Source organism: Balaenoptera physalus (genome assembly GCF_965194825.1).
Source record: "Balaenoptera physalus genome assembly, chromosome: 13".
NCBI lineage: Eukaryota > Metazoa > Chordata > Mammalia > Artiodactyla > Balaenopteridae > Balaenoptera > Balaenoptera physalus.
Window position 1 is genome coordinate 47,749,358 of NC_138892.1, and position 17,166 is coordinate 47,766,523.

At 38.6% G+C, this 17,166-nt stretch overlaps 2 protein-coding genes across 25 annotated transcripts in view; one reads left to right on the forward strand and one right to left on the reverse strand.

Annotated features, from left to right (window-relative positions):
* The window catches only part of CNOT2 (CCR4-NOT transcription complex subunit 2), a 109,065-nt gene extending 103,950 nt beyond the window's left edge, over nucleotides 1-5,115 (reverse strand). For 2 of the 8 annotated variants that reach the window (XM_082422781.1, XM_082422787.1), the window contains exon 1: nucleotides 4,981-5,115. Coding sequence is in view for 3 of the 8 variants with exons in the window: in XM_082422779.1 (XP_082278905.1) it covers nucleotides 2,069-2,178 (110 nt within the window). In the remaining 5 variants the exon portion in view is untranslated. Of the gene's footprint in view, nucleotides 1-2,068; nucleotides 2,196-4,980 lie in introns of those variants that run through there. The other 6 variants (XM_082422780.1, XM_082422786.1, XM_082422779.1 and 3 more) reach the window with 5 other exon arrangements.
* LOC309642016 (uncharacterized protein) overlaps nucleotides 4,992-17,166 on the forward strand; it is a 302,740-nt gene continuing 290,565 nt past the window's right edge. For 11 of the 17 annotated variants that reach the window (XR_014252884.1, XR_014252885.1, XR_014252886.1 and 8 more), the window contains exons 1-2: nucleotides 5,067-5,151; nucleotides 5,555-5,625. Coding sequence is in view for 5 of the 17 variants with exons in the window: in XM_082422935.1 (XP_082279061.1) it covers nucleotides 5,012-5,115; nucleotides 5,555-5,625; nucleotides 6,418-6,521 (279 nt within the window). In the remaining 12 variants the exon portion in view is untranslated. Of the gene's footprint in view, nucleotides 5,152-5,554; nucleotides 5,626-6,417; nucleotides 6,526-17,166 lie in introns of all 17 variants that reach the window. The other 6 variants (XM_082422932.1, XM_082422931.1, XM_082422933.1 and 3 more) reach the window with 4 other exon arrangements.

Consider the following 17,166-nt stretch of genomic DNA (forward strand, 5'->3'; position numbering starts at 1 on the left):
AATTCTGTATATCATTTACTGTTTTGATTTCTACAGTTCAAAAAAGGGACACAAAACTGGTGCACAATCTCTTATTCAAACCCTTAAAGGCCACGTATTTCCCAGAATTGAAATTTATCAGATTTTATAAAGTTAAGATAGCATATATATTATATATGACCTAACACCTCCCAGGGTGGCCTAGACAGCACTTGCCGTCAAATACATTAATATTTCTGCATCAAAACAGAAAATCAGGTTAACACAGATAGACCATGATTAGGCTACCAATTTCAGTTGGAATTTGCCTTCACACTTGCTTTTTTAAAAAGTCAGTTTGTAGAGCTTTTGGAAATTTGGACAGCCAATAAAAATAGATTAAATCATCTCAGCCAGTTTTCATAAGGAGAATGGTATTCAAAAACTAGAGAACTCCTACTTTGTACTAGGCACTAGGTCAGGCACTGGGAGTAAAAAGGTGGCGGCCAAGGGGGAGGACATAGAATCTAACGTCAAAAAGCCCAAATCTAATAGAAGCTCACGGTTAAGCAACTGTAAATATATTATGGGGTAAACACAAAGTATCTCCTTCAACCAATGACCTTAGCCATACAAAATACAGCAAGAAATATAGACCTAAACACTGCCAGAAACACTTTGTTACTTACATCCTTCCCTCAGTCCTGTACTCACTCCACACACATTTTTCTAAGAAGCTGGTTATCTAGTTTCCCATAGGTAATTAAGAAGCAGAACTGTAAGAAATGATTCAAGGAAGTAAAGGAATGCAGGATGCCCTTCTTCCCATACCCTTTTCCAATCTGTTGTTTCCGACCAGTGGATTGGGAAACAACACATGACAGCACTGTCAAATGACAATTTGGCACCATTTCAGTTTACTGCATATTTATTGATAACCTACTAAGTATTACGCAGTTAGAAGGTACCAGAAATGTAAATATAAATAAGACAAAGCCCTACCTCTCAGGTGCTTACAATCCAGTGGAGGTTAAGGTGGACGGTGGGGATGGACAGTAAATTACAATACCATGTGACACATTCAATAATAGAAATTTGAACAATAAAAGCAGTACAGCAGAAGGATTTGGGAAATCAGGAAAGGTTTCTTTAAGAAAGTGACACCAGAGTAGTTTTGAACGATAAGAAATTTGTCAAACAACAGAGAAGTGATACTAAAAATACCACCACCATCCCCTCCAAGCCCCGCATAAAAACATATGCATGAAAGCAAAAAAAGGGAAAACTTTCAGGGTAAGTGGCAGGTATGTCCAAAATATCTAGCTATATCTAAATAGACTTAGATCCCTGGTGTAAACATATGCAAAATATTAAAGTGTGTCCAGAAAAGGAAAATTATGTTTTTTTCCTCTTAGATAATTCATTTTGCATTTCATGATTATATAAGCTATGTGGCCTTAACAAAAAATAAACATTGTAAACCATTTTATTAATGCATAATGTAGCATACTCCCAAGTGATAACACCAAGAGATTATCATCTGTATTTCAGAGAACAAGATATCAGGAAAAAAATATTAGGAATTCTTTTTTCCAAGTCATTTCTAATAGTATAGACAAAGTAAATAAATAAACAAGCCATATCAGCATGACTTGTCATGAGAGGAATTTTAAGAGTTTAAAAAAGGATGTCAAACAGAAAAACTAAAGCAACAAGAAAAAAAATATATATATATAGTATTTAAGTTGAAGAAGGAAAAGTTCAACGCACAAAACCAAGGTAAAAATTACAAAATAATTTTAAAACCTTAAAACCCTAGTGTTCATTGTATTTGTTTTCGAAGGTAGACGTTCTACAACAGACACCAATTTTAGTATAGATCTTTCCAAAAATACCTAGTAAAAGTCACAATGAAATTCAACTCCTCTAAGTATCATGGGTAGAAATCATCCATAGCAAGGAAGAACAATCACATGTATCATCAACCAGAATGATTCCTGTCACAGCACTAGATCCTTTGATATCAATATTGTGATACCAATATTGCATGTAATTCTATTCAAACATTACAGTGCAACTCAGATTAACTCTGCCTCTAAAACTGCCCTACCTGGTACCTTGGTTTCTTTGGCTTCTTTGTGCTACAAAATCCACTAGAAGTCTAGGTAACAAAATCTTGTTAAGTAGTATCTTTTCTGAAGATTGTATCACTGTTTGCATAAATTGTCCTCAAATGCCTATTAAGCAAGCACATGGAAAGTTTGCCTTTAAATATGTAATCATCACAAATGAACTTCCTACAGTTAAAAATGTTGACAATTAAAACATACTGTTTAACACTGCTTTTTAAAGAGCAAAGAATAGTTAACTTATTTTTACCAATCTAGTAATGTCTAATATTATTTCATATTTAGGTGTGAAGCATACCTTTTCTTTATTTTTCTGTATTATTAGAAAATCTTATGAAGCATATTTGTGAGTAAAAAGGGTAAAACTATAACTTCCCACAGGTTACAAAAAATTCTGTAAAGGTCTTTCAAAATACAAATACTTTTAATACCAGTATCTGCTGAAGAGATAAGAACCAAAACAACTGGGTTAGAAGCACTTCTAATGAAATCTACTCATAAATCTAAATATTTATTTACTTTTGAACAAAGAAAATTTTCAGATAACTAACTGTGAAGTACCTATGAAAAATCAAAAAGTAAATTAAATATCCAAGGTTATTAAGTAAAAACACAAGTAACTAGTTCTCTTGGGGAGGAATATCACTCTGAGGTTTATTTTCCAAGATCAAGTAGTACTTTGAAATGGAAGGGAATATAAATCACTCACTCATGCATTTTGTCTTCATTTTTCTGCCATATAAATTTACTTTAAAACTAAAGTATTGTAGAAACTAAAAATCTTTAAAAGGTTGTATTTCTTGCTTGGTTAAATGTACAGGCAATTCTAATTCCCCAAGAGTATCAGATTAGGCTACAGATATCGCTATACAGTATACCTAGAATAAAAGGGTTCTGCCAACAAATGATGCTTACATTAATTAGAATGCCAAAAAATGTGAAAGTTTCTCAATTCCTATCTAAAACACAATACAAAGTAATCACAGAAGTCACTGCAATTCAAGCCCTCAGGAAAAAAAAATGAGAGTAAAGAACCTTTTTAAAATTAAATGCGGATCTTACAAAGTCAAGAAAGAAGTGGAGAACTTTTGTCTTTTTTTTACATGTACCTTGTATTTTTCCTTTAGATTTAATATTACAAGAGAACTACAAACTGAAGCGGAGTTCAACATACAAAGTTAACTAAACATCTTGGTCCATTAAGAAGTATTTCAATGAAAAGAGATCTGAATGTACACATCAAACCACCTTAATGTAGCCATTTAGCCATTTCAGTCCACTGTGATTCTTAAGCAACCCTTTAAATCTGGGATAAAGTTATCTTCCAAAATTGCAAAAGAGATGTCTTCACTGGCGTTTGGGAAATAACCTGTCAAATATACCAAGTATTCCCAAACAACAACATATACCCGGTATGTAAATAGATATTTTCAAATTTCTAAGCCCCACCCCCTACTTTATTACTTCCACTTATGTTGTTTTAAGAGGCAAATAACGCTGCACTTATGATTCTAGAGGTCTAGAAATTCCTAAAATCAAGCATGACAGAAAATCTGTTCAACTTTGAACTCTAAATTCAAGCATGGCCTCCCTCATGAACAGATTCTAACTAGGTATTTCCTACCATTTCGCCAAGAATCTAAGGGTTGATATCACTGTACTTAATTATTAGAAACCGTCCAGAAGATTAAGAAAGGAGTAGGATTCTTTGACCAAGAGTTTTGAAACAAAATGTGTTGCATTCGGTCTTCTGGATGTTGAAAAGTGAAGGCATCTCCTAGGATTCGAAGGAAGCTGATGTTTAGGTTCCTTCCAAAAGTGTGGTACCCGTATGTAAGACTTTTGTAGTTGTAATATCATACCCACAGTGCCTGGAATAAACGCAAATTCTAAGACCTTGGAAATGTTCTCATAAAAGGAAAAAACTCGTATTCGCTAAGGCCCACAGTTACCAAGAGTTAGAGGCTGTCTCTCCTAGATGGACCACAGAGCCTAAACTAAGAACTAGGAGTGCCTCTTTTAACCCCAGTCACTTGTTCCGCGAAACTTTTAAGTTAGACCCAAGACAGCAAAAGGTGGAGAGGCCCCGGCGGAAGTAGAAACCTAGGGCTTGCAACTTCACAGACTGAGGCGCCTCGGGTTCCTCCGCCGCCGCCAGATTCTCCGGACTCAGTCTCTACCAGACCACGGAAGCTTCACCCCCCGGGTACGGAAGCAGAGGAAGCATCCCAGTTGCACTCTTTCTCTTCCACCACCCATAGCCTTCGGTACCCAAGGGCCTGGCAGCTCCTGAGGCCCGTTAGCCAGTCCAGTGTCCCCCACCTTTTACATGTACATACACAGAAACACACATAAGTTGCAGATGATGTGCATGTACTGAGAGAATGTGAAGAGCCAGAGACCGCGGCAGCTGCCAGGAAGGCGGCAGCGCCGTCTAAAGCGGGCCCGGGGTCCTTGGCCACCGCCGCTGCCGCCTTCTCTTCTTCCCCAGGAAGCAGCGCGGCGGAGGCTCCTCCGCGCTGGAGGGAGCCCGGGGGAAAGGAGTCTGAGGGAAGCCCCAGCGCCAGCTGAAGGGACCGGGCCTAGGATCCAGAACTGCCGCTGCAGCGACCCGACTACAGCGACGCTTTACGTCCCGTCCACCACCCTCCCCATACACACCCCCTCCCTCCCTCCACCGACACCACCCCCCCTCCCCGCCCGCTCTGCTCTCCCTCTCTCGATTGGAGCCGAGACAAAAGCAACGGGAAGCGGCGGGCCGGGACGCTGCCCGCGGACTCCGGGCGCGACCGGCCCGGCCCCGAGGCATTCCCCCGCCTTGCGGGGGCCCCGAATCCGCCGCCCCCGCCGCGCGCCCCACTGCCAGACTTCCGAAAATTTGCCAAAAACTCACCGCATGAATTTTCTTGTCCCGCGGATCCAAGATGGCGACGTATCCACCGCGGAGGCTGCTGGGAGCAAGACCTTTACCCTCTGACCCCCGCCGTGACCCCCGTCGTTCCGACTTCCCTCGAGGCGGCGGCGGAAGGTGGGAGCGGCGATTGCCGACGGGACAGAGTTGGGGGTGGGTAGACCGCTTCCCGCGCGTTCGAGGGGGGTTGGGGAGGAGCGCTTCACTCCCTCACCTTCCTCCCCGCGGCCTCCACCGTCTCTCTCACCGACTCGCGGGGAGGCTCGTAGCTTCTCCGCAGTCGTTACAGGGAGCAGGGCCTCTGCGGCCGCTACGGCTCCCCTGGGGCCGGGTTGCTTCGCAAGGACCACGGGCCCTAGGTCCGAGGAGGACCGCGGGCTCCAGGGGCGGGGAATGGTGAGGTGGCGTCGGTCCGCCCTCCCCGGGGACGCGGAACGTGTTTGTGTTTGTGTTCGTGTCGGACACCCCGCCCCCCTCCACGTCCGCCTCGTTCCGGCCCCACCTCGCTCCCGCCACCTGAAACTGATCTGATCGCTGTCTCCTTTTCTTCCCTCAGCCCCCGAAACCTCCGGTGCTTGTTCACGCACTTCCAGGGACCGGCAGCACGTCACCATCAACTCTTGAGAAGTGAGTTCCCCTCAGTCGAAAACCCTTGGTATTTTCTACTCACCCCGCTTCCTTTTTTGTTGTTGTTGTTTTTTAACTTGTCGGGAGGGAGCATATTGGGGATCAGGTTTTTAAAATACTGTTGGGTGAGCTTTGCTGAGTTAGATTTATAGCACTTTTCTCGCTCCTACTCCCCAATCCCCACGTAAGCTGGAGTGACTGCGCTGTCACCAGGACCGTTTGAAATTACGGTGGCTTTGGGGGAAACTTAAGGAGAGTGAAGTCTCTGCTTCCCAGAAAAATAATTGTCACTCAAAGTGAAATTAATTTTATTTTCTTTGAAATAATAAATCTCTCTCTATTCCTTTGTGTATTGATCAACTCTTCCCTTTTTACTTGACATTTTTGGACCTAAAAAGAGCCTCTGCATGCGTGTTTAGGAATTGTGTAGTTTCATAAAGTGAAAATTGTTAATTCCTTTCTACTTGAGTAATAGAATTCACTACTGTAAAGTACAATTCATTTGGAGTAAATAAAATGTCTACTTCCCTTGTTTTGTTTCTTTTATAAAATCATCCTTTTCTTCCAAAAATTTACTGTGATTCAATTTAAAATTTATCACTGAAGGGCAAGAGGCATCTGTCAGTCATAAATAGCAAGAAAAATAAGCATACTATAAAATAATAGGTGACTTTGTTGTGTTTACAGAGTACAAGGTATTTTGGTAAATTAGCTGATGTAGCCAGTAGAAAATGTTTTGCCTGGTTATTCATTTCATTAAACATTCTGCTTCAGTGTGTTTTTTTAATTCAGGAAATTTCAAGGAGGAGCAACACTTTATGTTCTTCCTTCCGTTTTTCTTCCCCTTCCCCCAACAGTTCCTTCCTGCCTCTTCAGCTTTCCCTTCTACTATGTAAGATGGTGTGTTAAAATATTGACTATACCTCTAAGTATATGTCATACATATAGGTATATTAATACATATATCTGTGTATTATTGAGCATTTTAATCTAGCTATTAATAACTTGACAGTTTAACTATTAATATTTGGAATTGTAAGACAAAATGATAAAAGTGGGGTGTGCGTCTATGTATATAATAACATCAAGTATTACTTACCATTCTAATCTATTAGTTTGACTTATATAGAGCATAGGACTTTGTTAAAGCCAAAAGATGACCCTTATTTTTATCATCCCCATGTTTACTCAGAGCACAAGTTTTTTTTGGGTGTTTTTTTTTTGTTTGTTTGTTTTTTAATGGTGCCTCGGGTCTCTCAACACCCAATTCTGTGAATTTTATTTTATTTTTTTATTTTTTGGCCACACCACATGGCATGTGGGGTCTAGTTCCCTGACCAGGGATCGAACCTGTGCCCCTTGCATTGGGAGCGTGGAGTCTTAACCACTGGACTGCCAGGGAAGTCCCACAAGTTTTAAATAGTATAAACTTTGGTAAAATTGGAGAAATCACTTCCAAAAGGAGACAGGTCTAATTTGAGGGTTTTATTCCCTTGGGTATTTTACTGGAAAAGATAGAGCAGCAAACATTTTCATGGTAAATGTGTAGCATAGCAGTGTTGGGGGAAAAATAAACTGATACTATTGTTTTATTGAGAACGCTATTTGTTTAGGATAAATTTACTTTAAGCCTTGTTGAGAACAAGTTTAAAATTGTTCTATTAGTGGTGCCCAATCTTTCATAAGTTTGCGAAATTTGTTTAATACCTACCTTAGAGGTAGCTTCTAGGTATTAAATAAACCAACATTTCTTATATTTATGGCTTTCTAATAAGCACTCTAAGTATTTTTAATATTGTCCTATTGCATCTAAAAGTTCGTCTTTATTGCTAATATTGATAAAATTTGCCCATTTGGTACGTTGTGAATTTTTTCTTTAAACTATTCACTTTGATAGATTGTCTTACTTGAAAAATAGGCCATACTGAGTATGTATTTTGTGTGTTTTTGAAATGTAAGATGCATCTTATAGAAAAATTACCGATTTAGATTGAGAAAAAAATTCCTTATTAAGGGAAGAATGACTTTGTATATAACTAGTTTTAGAAAAGGGAGGCCTCCCATTTTTTAAAAGGTATAGACAATCCTGAAAATCTTACCATGCCAAGGAATAAAAAAGAGGCATCTCAAAATTAGCATATGCTGAAACAGAACATTTGAATCCAAATTGTCTTCCTGTAGTCTTCCTGATTTCCGTAAACAGTACTGCCAACAGTTCACTCACTTGCTCAGGCAAAAAAGTAGGAATCTTCTGTGATTTGTCACATTCTCAGTCCAATTCATCAGCCAGTGGCATCAGCTCTTCCTTGTGTTTATTCTGCATTCAACCACTTCTCATCACCTCTGATGCTACCACCCTGTCCAAGCCACCATCATCACTTGCATAGCAATATCCATACCATCTCTGCTTCCACTTTTCCCTGCACCCCTTTTAAACCATTCTGTCCATACCAGCCAGGGTGATCATTTAAAAAACTTGATGAGGTTATGTTACTTGTTTAAAAGCCTGCAGTGGTTTCCTTGAAATAGAATAAAATCCAGTTTCCTTACCATGGCCTTTAAAACTGCATAATCTGACTTCTGCCTTCCTCTCCAACCTCATCGTACTCTCACCCTTCTCATTGCCTCCTTTCTGTTTCTGTCATGTACCAAGCTTTTTCCAGTCTGTAGCAAACAACGACTGTTAGTTGTCCCCTAAAATTTCTCCATTTTTTTCATAGTAATAGACATGGTCATATGGCTGTCCAGAATAAAGACTGTATTTTCTAGCCTCCCTGTAGCCATGTAGTAGTTCTGGCCAATGGGTTATAAGCAGATATGTGGCTCCCTTCCAGAACCATCCTTAAAAGATAGCTGGTGCACACCTTCAGTCCTTTGCTTCTTTTCTTCTTATATCCTGCACCCTGGAATATAGATGTGATGGCCTAGGACTGTAACTGCCAATTTGGGTCATATGCAAGCTCCCCCATCCTAGGGGTGGCAGAACCTCAACCTGGTGAAAACATGGGTCCTTGACCTTTCTAGAGTACCATATCAGCCCCGCACTCCTACATACAGATTTTGGTGTGAGGCAAATGTAAACTTCTGTCTTGCTAAAGCCACTATTTTTGGCCATCTTATTCTCAATTGAACTTAACTGATACTCCATCTCAGGACCTTTGCACTCCAATTTTTTTTCTGCCTGGGATGTGGTTTCTCTCTGTCTGTATGGCTAACTCATTCTCATCCTTCAGTTCTTAATTCAGATATCATTTCTGACTAGCCTTCCCTGGCAACCATATCTAAAGTAGCTCCTTTTCCCATTTACTCTCTCTTACATGACCCTCTGTTTTCTGAATAGCATTTGTAATTGTATCATTATCTTCTTTATTGTTGATTGTTTCCCTACTAAAAATGAAAGTTCCATGGGAGCAGAGACTACATCTCTTTTGTTCACTGCTTTATCCCCACACATAGTACACATTAGATAAGTACTGTCGAATGAATGAGACAGTGAATAAATTAACCATTGAATGAATGAAATAGATCCTTATCCAAGATTAGGTAGACTTTTTAAAAATAAATGTCTAAAGTTTTCCTTCAATACATAATGTATAAAATCCAAGGTAGGAAATCAGCTAGGAGAAATAGTGCTAAACTAATGGTATATGCCTAACTTCCAGCCCTTGATGATGAAGATGTATACCTTTTTCTGGTATATATAATAAGAAGGTTATTACAGAAAAAAAGCTTAATTGATGAAGCAAACTGGCAAATCAAAAAGCACTGCAAAATAATACCTAGGGCAGAAACTCCCACTACGTAGAGGGAGTGATTATGTAACTTACTGGACCTCAGATTCTTCACCTAAAATATACCTAAAATATACGTAAGACTCTTAAACTTTGAATGGTAATGTTATAAAAGTTTAATAGTAGGTCCAACTTATGAGTGACCTAACATGTTAAACATTAATTTGGTCTTCAGGTATTTTTTTTTTAATTAATTTATTTATTTATGGCTGTGTTGGGTCTTCGTTTCTGTGCGAGGGCTTTCTCTAGTTGCGGCAAGTGGGGGCCACTCTTCATCGCAGTGCGCGGGCCTCTCATTATCGCGGCCTCTCTTGTTGCGGAGCACAGGCTCCAGACGCTCAGGCTCAGTAATTGTGGCTCACGGGCCCGGTTGCTCCGCGGCATGTGGGATCTTCCCAGACCGGGGCTCGAACCTGTGTCCCCTGCATTGGCAGGCAGATTCTCAACCACTGCGCCACCAGTGAAGCCCTCAGGTATTATTTTAACAGGTGATTTATGTCTTGATAATACTGGCGAGGGTTCAAGGAAACAGGGCTTCTTATACTGCTCAGAGTATAAAATTGGCACATTTCTAGTATGCAGTTTGGCAATATGTATCAAAAGCCTTGAGCATATACATTTGACCCTGCAATTCCTCTTCTAGATATGTATCATAGGAAATAAGGATATGTGTAACAATTTCATTACAAGAGTGTTCGTTATTGCATTGTTTATTAGGATACTGGTTAAATAAATCACGCTACATCCATACAACAGAACAATATTCAGCCATTAAAAATGATGTGGAAGAAGTTTTATTGACATGATATATTAAGTACAAAGGGAAAGGTTTAAAATATAATTCCAATTTTGTGAAAAAGTTTGTGTCACAAAGGTCTAACAGGATATGTGCAAGTTATTCAAAACTGCAGAAGTAACTGTTGCAGTTATTTTTGTTTCATTATATCTATTTCATAGTTTTTTTAAAATTTTCATAGAATAAATTTTTATACTGATCAAAATTCTACCTTTATCTTTAAAGAAAAAAGTGGATAATTTGGGGAAATAGTATCATATACTCAGTTGCCAAGCCTGATATCTTTTATCCTTTCTTATTCCCATGCCCCACAACTAATTACCATATCTTGTTTTACGTTCTAAATACTTCTAGGATCCTCCCGTACATCTCCATTCCTTCAACCATTCTCGTAATCATTCCCTCATAATCTCTCATCTGAACTTTGAAAGAGATTTTTTTTAAAAACTGGTCTTTCTTCATTAAGTTTTATGTCTCTCCAGTCTTCAAGACTACCACCAGATTTTACAGTACACATCTTAGGAGACCCCCGCCCACTCCACCCGCCACATAAAATCTTTATAATGATGCCTCATCCACTACAGGATAAAAGTGCAAACTCCTTTCCGTGAGGTAGAAAGCCCTTCATGTTATAGCACCTTCCTACATTTGTAGCCTTAGGTACTACTTGGGGTTCTAGCCTAATACTCGATGCTGCTTCATACTTCAAACCTTGCAGTTTTCTTCCCTCTGCTTTGAGTGACCTCCTCCTTCCCCCAAAATGTCTTAAACCAGCATAGTCTCCTATGCTGGTTTTAAAAATATGTCCGCAAGGGAATCCCCTATTGGTCCAGTAGTTAGGACTCCACACCCTCACTGCCGAGGGCGTGGGTTCGATCCCTGGTAGGTGTACTAAGATCCCTCAAGCCATGCGGCGCAGCCAAAAAAAAAATGTCCACAAAATCTTTGATATTTTATTCTTCAAGAAGTGGAACTACTTAATTCACCTCCTTCTGAGTGCACGATGAACTTTGTGACTTTCTTCTAGTAAATAGAATAAGAAGTGACCGTGACTCTGAGACTAGGTCATAAGAGGCATTGAGACTTCTTCCTCTTGCATATTCTCTTGAATCACTCCAAGGGAAGCCAGCTGCCATGTCATAGGACACTCAGGCAGCCTGTAGAGAAGCCTATGTGCCAAGGAAGTGAAATCTAACAGCTGACAAGGAACCAAAGCCTGCCAACAACTGTGTGAGTGAACTTAGAGGCAAATCCTTGGGCCTCCTTGAGATGCCTCCAGCCCCAGCCAACAGCTTGACTGCAACTTCATAAGAGACCCTGAACCAGAACCACCTAGCTAAGCCCCTCCTGAATCTGATAAAATTTGTTTGAAGCTGCTGTGGTTTGGGTTAATTTGTTATTCGGTAATAGAACCAAAACATCTTCCTTCGGGACTCGTGTGAAATTTTTCTGAACCCACTTTTTTCTTCACTTCCTGTGGAATTGGGTTTTGCCCAACTAGACAGTGAGCTTCTTACAGGCAAGAGCTATGTCTCCTTTATCTTTTTTCCCCCATTTTTAGCACAGTATTGACAGATGTTAAGTCCTCAGAAATATTTTGCCAGAAGGAAGTGAAAAATTCTTTGACCAATTGTCAGTAACTTGAGGGTTGAGACCCTGTATTTTTATCATTTTATCTTCCTTTACACAGAATAGGAAAGAAGATAAGCAGATGCTCCAGAGAAATCTATGTGATAAATAAGGTTAGACCTAAGTGTTTTATACATCAACAAGTGTTTTTAGCACTGATATGCCCAGCATTGCACTAAAAAGAGTTGTGAGCAACATGATTTGATTAGAGAAAAATATAATTAGGAAATAGTAATAGCAGCAACAGATAAAGCAAACACTTAGAACCACCACGTACCAGGCACTGTTTTAAGCATTTTTCCTGTATTAACTCATGAAATCCTTACATCTACTTTTATGTGCTAGGAATTGCTAAAATGTGTGGTACGGACTATAAATTCTCTTCTAGATCAGAAAAGGGAAGTGAGATCAGACTGGTGTGTCAGGGATAACTTCACCACGTAGCTGTTTAAGTTCCATGTTCAGTGACATAGTTTGGTTAGATGTGGATGAAAGGAAGAGACGTTTTCAGTGAGGGGAATAACATGAGGAAAGGCAGCTTGTATTAGTTTGCCAGGGCTACCATAACAGAGTACCACCAACTGGATGGCTTAAACAAACAAATTTATTTCCTCACAGTTCTGGAGGCCAGAAGTCCAAGAAAGGTTTGGTTTCTTCCAAGGGCCTCTGTCCTTGACTTACAGATGTCTGTTTCATGTTCATGTGGTGTTTTCCCTGTAAGTGAGTCTGTCTCCAAATTTCCCTTTTTTATAAAAACACCAGTCATATTGGATTAGGGCATACCTGTATGACCTCATTTAACCTTAATTACCTTTTTAGATGTCCTATCTCCAAATAGAGTCATATTGTGAGCTACTGGGGATAAGTACCTCATAAATTTGGGAGCCGGGGGACAATTCAGGCTAACTCAGAAGCAGAAATGAGCATAAGCCAAAGACTAGAAGCGGCCTAAGATAAGCAGAGGGGGCTAGTGGAATTTATGTATCAATAGAATAAAGTTGCAGGATTTGGGAGTAGTTTAAATGTCAGGCGGAAAGAGTTGATATGGATGACTTTCGCTAAGTCATTGCTAATCCATTCCCAATGTTTAGTGAGCACTTAAAAAAAAAAAAAAGTTAAATATTATAGAATCCTTTATAGTACTTGTTTTTATCATATCCAGTTTTATCACCTAACATCACTGCTCTTACCAAGATAATTAAATTATCCGTGAATCATCTCAAAACTAATGAGATATAAGTTTTTACCTGTTCAAATGAATATCATAAAATAAAAATTGATTCTTTTGCAGGATATTTCCCCAAAAGAATCAACAAAACGCAGTTGGCCCTTGAGATACAGTTCAGCCCTGAAAGGGTTAAATATAAATTTTAACATAGTTTCTAACCATCCATTTCACATTACAGCGTTTGACAACAGTCAAAAATTTGGCACAAAAAATTATACACATTTGTTCAATGCACGCTAGAAACAGCAGCTTTGAAATCAGGAGTAAGCATTTGTTTCAAAAAGGAACCCTCTGTTGATTATCTGGTTAAACGTGAATAGTTAATTTAGTCCACAAAGACTGCATTGGTAATAATCTGTGAGGACACATGATACCAGTTTCATTTAAACAAACGAAACAGTTATCACAAATAAGTCTGTGCAGTAAGAGTGACAAATATTTCAGTAGTACATATACCAAGAGTACATATAGTAGTATATATACCAGTAGTACATATACCAACTTGGCCTTAAAGTTGCCAAGGTTTAAGAAAAGTCAGCAACACGTTAAATATACTAGTGTTCAACTCTGAAATCTTTCAAAATATGAAGGGAATAAAGCCTTTAGCTTGCCTTCCCAGTCTGACAAATTCAATAGAACTAATAAAAAGTGTTATCGGATCATAGGCTCAGTTTCTATGTATATTTTTAGAAATTGCATAGAATCATAAGAGCATAAGATCTAAAACAGTTTTTTAAAAAACAGCATACTGTTTACATGAAGCATTCACCATTCTAAAATGAGAGTCATTATGATGGTAAATGACCAGCATCTCTAAGAATGCTATCATTTTGGGGAGGGGGACATGTTCCATGGTACATATTCTTCTTAAGATCACTTTTTATGATCTTCCACACAGATTGAGGTTACTGTTTACTTTTAGAAAAGCATTTTATAATGCTTGAGAATCTTTATTAAACTTCATTTTGTTTTAATCTCATAATGATGACAACAGTGACACTGTATCAGACACATGACCAAAATATTCTTATCTTCAACCCATCACCTATACATTTCATGCAATATTTGATGCTTAAAAATACCACAATGACAATGAAAGTAAAATAAGAAAATCTGGACAGTTCCTTAGAGTTTGTCATATAAGGATTTCTCCTATAATGAGTTTCCAAAGCTTTGCATTATTTTCATGGCATTTTTCCTGAACTCTTTGTAAATTTTCTATATCCTTTGAGTTGTTTTTCAGATATGAACATAAAAGTATGTTTTAATATAACCAGTTTTGAGAATAGTAGAATAAATGCTTCCTCATCTTAATGTGATGTTCTATTCTGACTTGGTATCCATTTCTCATTCGTTATTCAAATGTGACTGATTCTCAATTTTGTGCCCCACATTGTGTCTTATTATTTAGTTCTCAAGAAAGCTACACGATGTTAAGTATAATAATATAACTTCCCCCATATTCTTGTATGCCACATGTATGTGGCAGATCCCCAGTTTAAACTTGTGAGCCATATCTTGCCCTTCAAGTATCCAGTTCTTGTATAGAATTGCTCTCATTTTATTTCTCATCACCTTTGGAATTGATAACAGCAATATTAAAGCCACTCAGTATTCTCAACCGAACATTAAAGATGTTATTACTCTCTAGTGCTTTCATGGGTCACTATCACCTAAAAAATAGGTAGCCTGAAAGTAAAAGCCAAATTAATGAGGCAACCAGTGAGAAGGATATGAGATCCTTGGAAACCATAGAGTGGCTGCCACAAACCAATCAGCACAAGAAAACCTCAACAACAGCAGTTAGAGGTAAAATAGGAGGTCAATATTGGCTTGATAATAATTAACAACTACGACTTAATTTGGTATCTACTAAATTGCAAGCACCATAGTTACATAATTTCACCCTATCTGCATAACATGAGATAGGTAGTATTTGCACTTTACAGATGGAGAAATGGAAGCTTTAAGAGGCTTTAAGAGAGGCCTTAGATTACACAGATTGTTTCTAACTTCAGAGCCTGTTCTCCTTTTTTTGTTAGTCTATGTAATTTGTTTAATATTGTGTATAATGTTTTTATATATACGTTTTCATGGAGTGAGGGTTCATAGATTTCATAAGATTCTCTAAGGGGTCCCTAGTAAAAAGTAAGTCTAAGAACCACTAAAACTCATTGTGAGTTCAGTGCCATTATTGTGAGGAAGAAAGTAATGCTGAGATAGTTTGGCTGAGTCATTCAAATGAATAAATGTGGAGAAGCTAGGTAGATTATTAAAATTCTGGCTCAGCTAACATTTTCTATTTTGCATCAGCCATACGGATTATACAGTACTATTTCTCAATCTTGAATATATAGGAACACCTTGTAAGAATTGTGTATACCCAATGTGACAAATTATTTTTATTATACAGAAGAAAACTTGGTTTAAGCCTATGCTGATAGCTCTTTTTAACTATTAATCTGGAAAAAATCGAAATTAAACTAAACTATGTTCAATTAATTACATTAATTTTAATGTAACAAAGAATATTGTTTTGCTGAGCCTAAATCATCACTGGAAATCAATACAGCACAGATTTATTTTATTTCAGGATACCTATATTGCTATATGGTAACTCAATTTTCCCGCCAGTTTTCTCTATTTTATTTATTTATTTATTTATTTATTTATTTATGGCTGTGTTGGGTCTTCGTTTCTGTGCGAGGGCTTTCTCCAGTTGCGGCAAGCGGGGGCCACTCTTCATCGCGGTGCGCGGGCCTCTCACCATGGCGGCCTCTCTTGTTGGGGAGCACAGCCTCCAGACGCGCAGGCTCAGTAATTGTGGCTCACGGGCCTAGTTGCTCCGTGGCATGTGGGATCTTCCCAGACCAGGGCTCGAACCTGTGTCTCCTGCATTGGCAGGCAGACTCTCAACCACTGCGCCACCAGGGAAGCCCTATTATAATTTTTTTAAAGCCTTTGTTCCAGAAGCAAGCAATCACAACTTTTGACCTTTACCTGGCGAGTATGCATCCTTCATTTGTTTGTTTCTCTTCTTTACTGTAGCTCAAGTCAATTTAAGTTTTATAGCTTGGCTCCAATTTATAAAAACAAACAAGAACATGGCATTCAAATCAGGCAAAAGTATTTTACATAGTGGTCTTCCCTGTGATTCAAAGTATAGTTTTTAATTTTTAAATTATTTTTGAAATGAAATTTCAAAACTAAAGATTTTTGATGAGAAATCAGAGCTATTCAAGAAAATGTTAGTGAATCACCAGGGATTTGAGAAGCAAAGGTTAAGAGCTTAGGATTTCAGAATAGCTCAGACCTGGAGTTATATCCAACTAAAACACAGGCAAGCTGAGTGCCCTTAAGCAAGATGCTTAACCTCCCCAAGCCTCAGTTTTGTTACCTGAAAATTGTATGCAGAAATATTATCATGCCTTCCAGAGTTAAAATTTTTATGAGATGATCTATGTAAATGCTTAGCATGATATATAGAATGACCCAAATACTCAAAAAATAGTAGTTGCTATTATGATAATGATAATATTTTTATGTGAAATACCATATATAATCTAAGAATTTTAAATAAAGAGAGAAACATAATTATTAAGGGAACATCTGAAAGGGAAAATGCAAGAAAATGATAGACTGTAAAAATGGCCACTTACATTTGCAGCAACATGGATGCAACTAGAGATTCTAATACTAAAAGTCAGAAAGAGAAAGACAAATACCATAAGATATCACTTATATGTGGAATCTAAAATATGGCACAGGGACGTCCCTGGTGGTCCAGTGGTTAAAAATCTGTGCTCCCACTGCCGGTGGCACGGGTTCGTTCCCTGGTCAGGGAACTAAGATCCCACATGCCGAGCGGTGCTGCCAAATAAAAAATAAATAATAATAAGGTACAAATGACCCTATCTACAAAACAGAAATAGCCTCACAGACACAGAGATCAGACTTGTGGTTGCCTGGGGGGTCGGGGAGGGGGCAGACTGGGAGTTTGGGGTTGGTGGATGCAAACTATTACATTTAGAATGGATAAACAACAAGGTCCTACTGTATTGCACAGGGAACTATATCCAATCTCCTGGGATAAACCA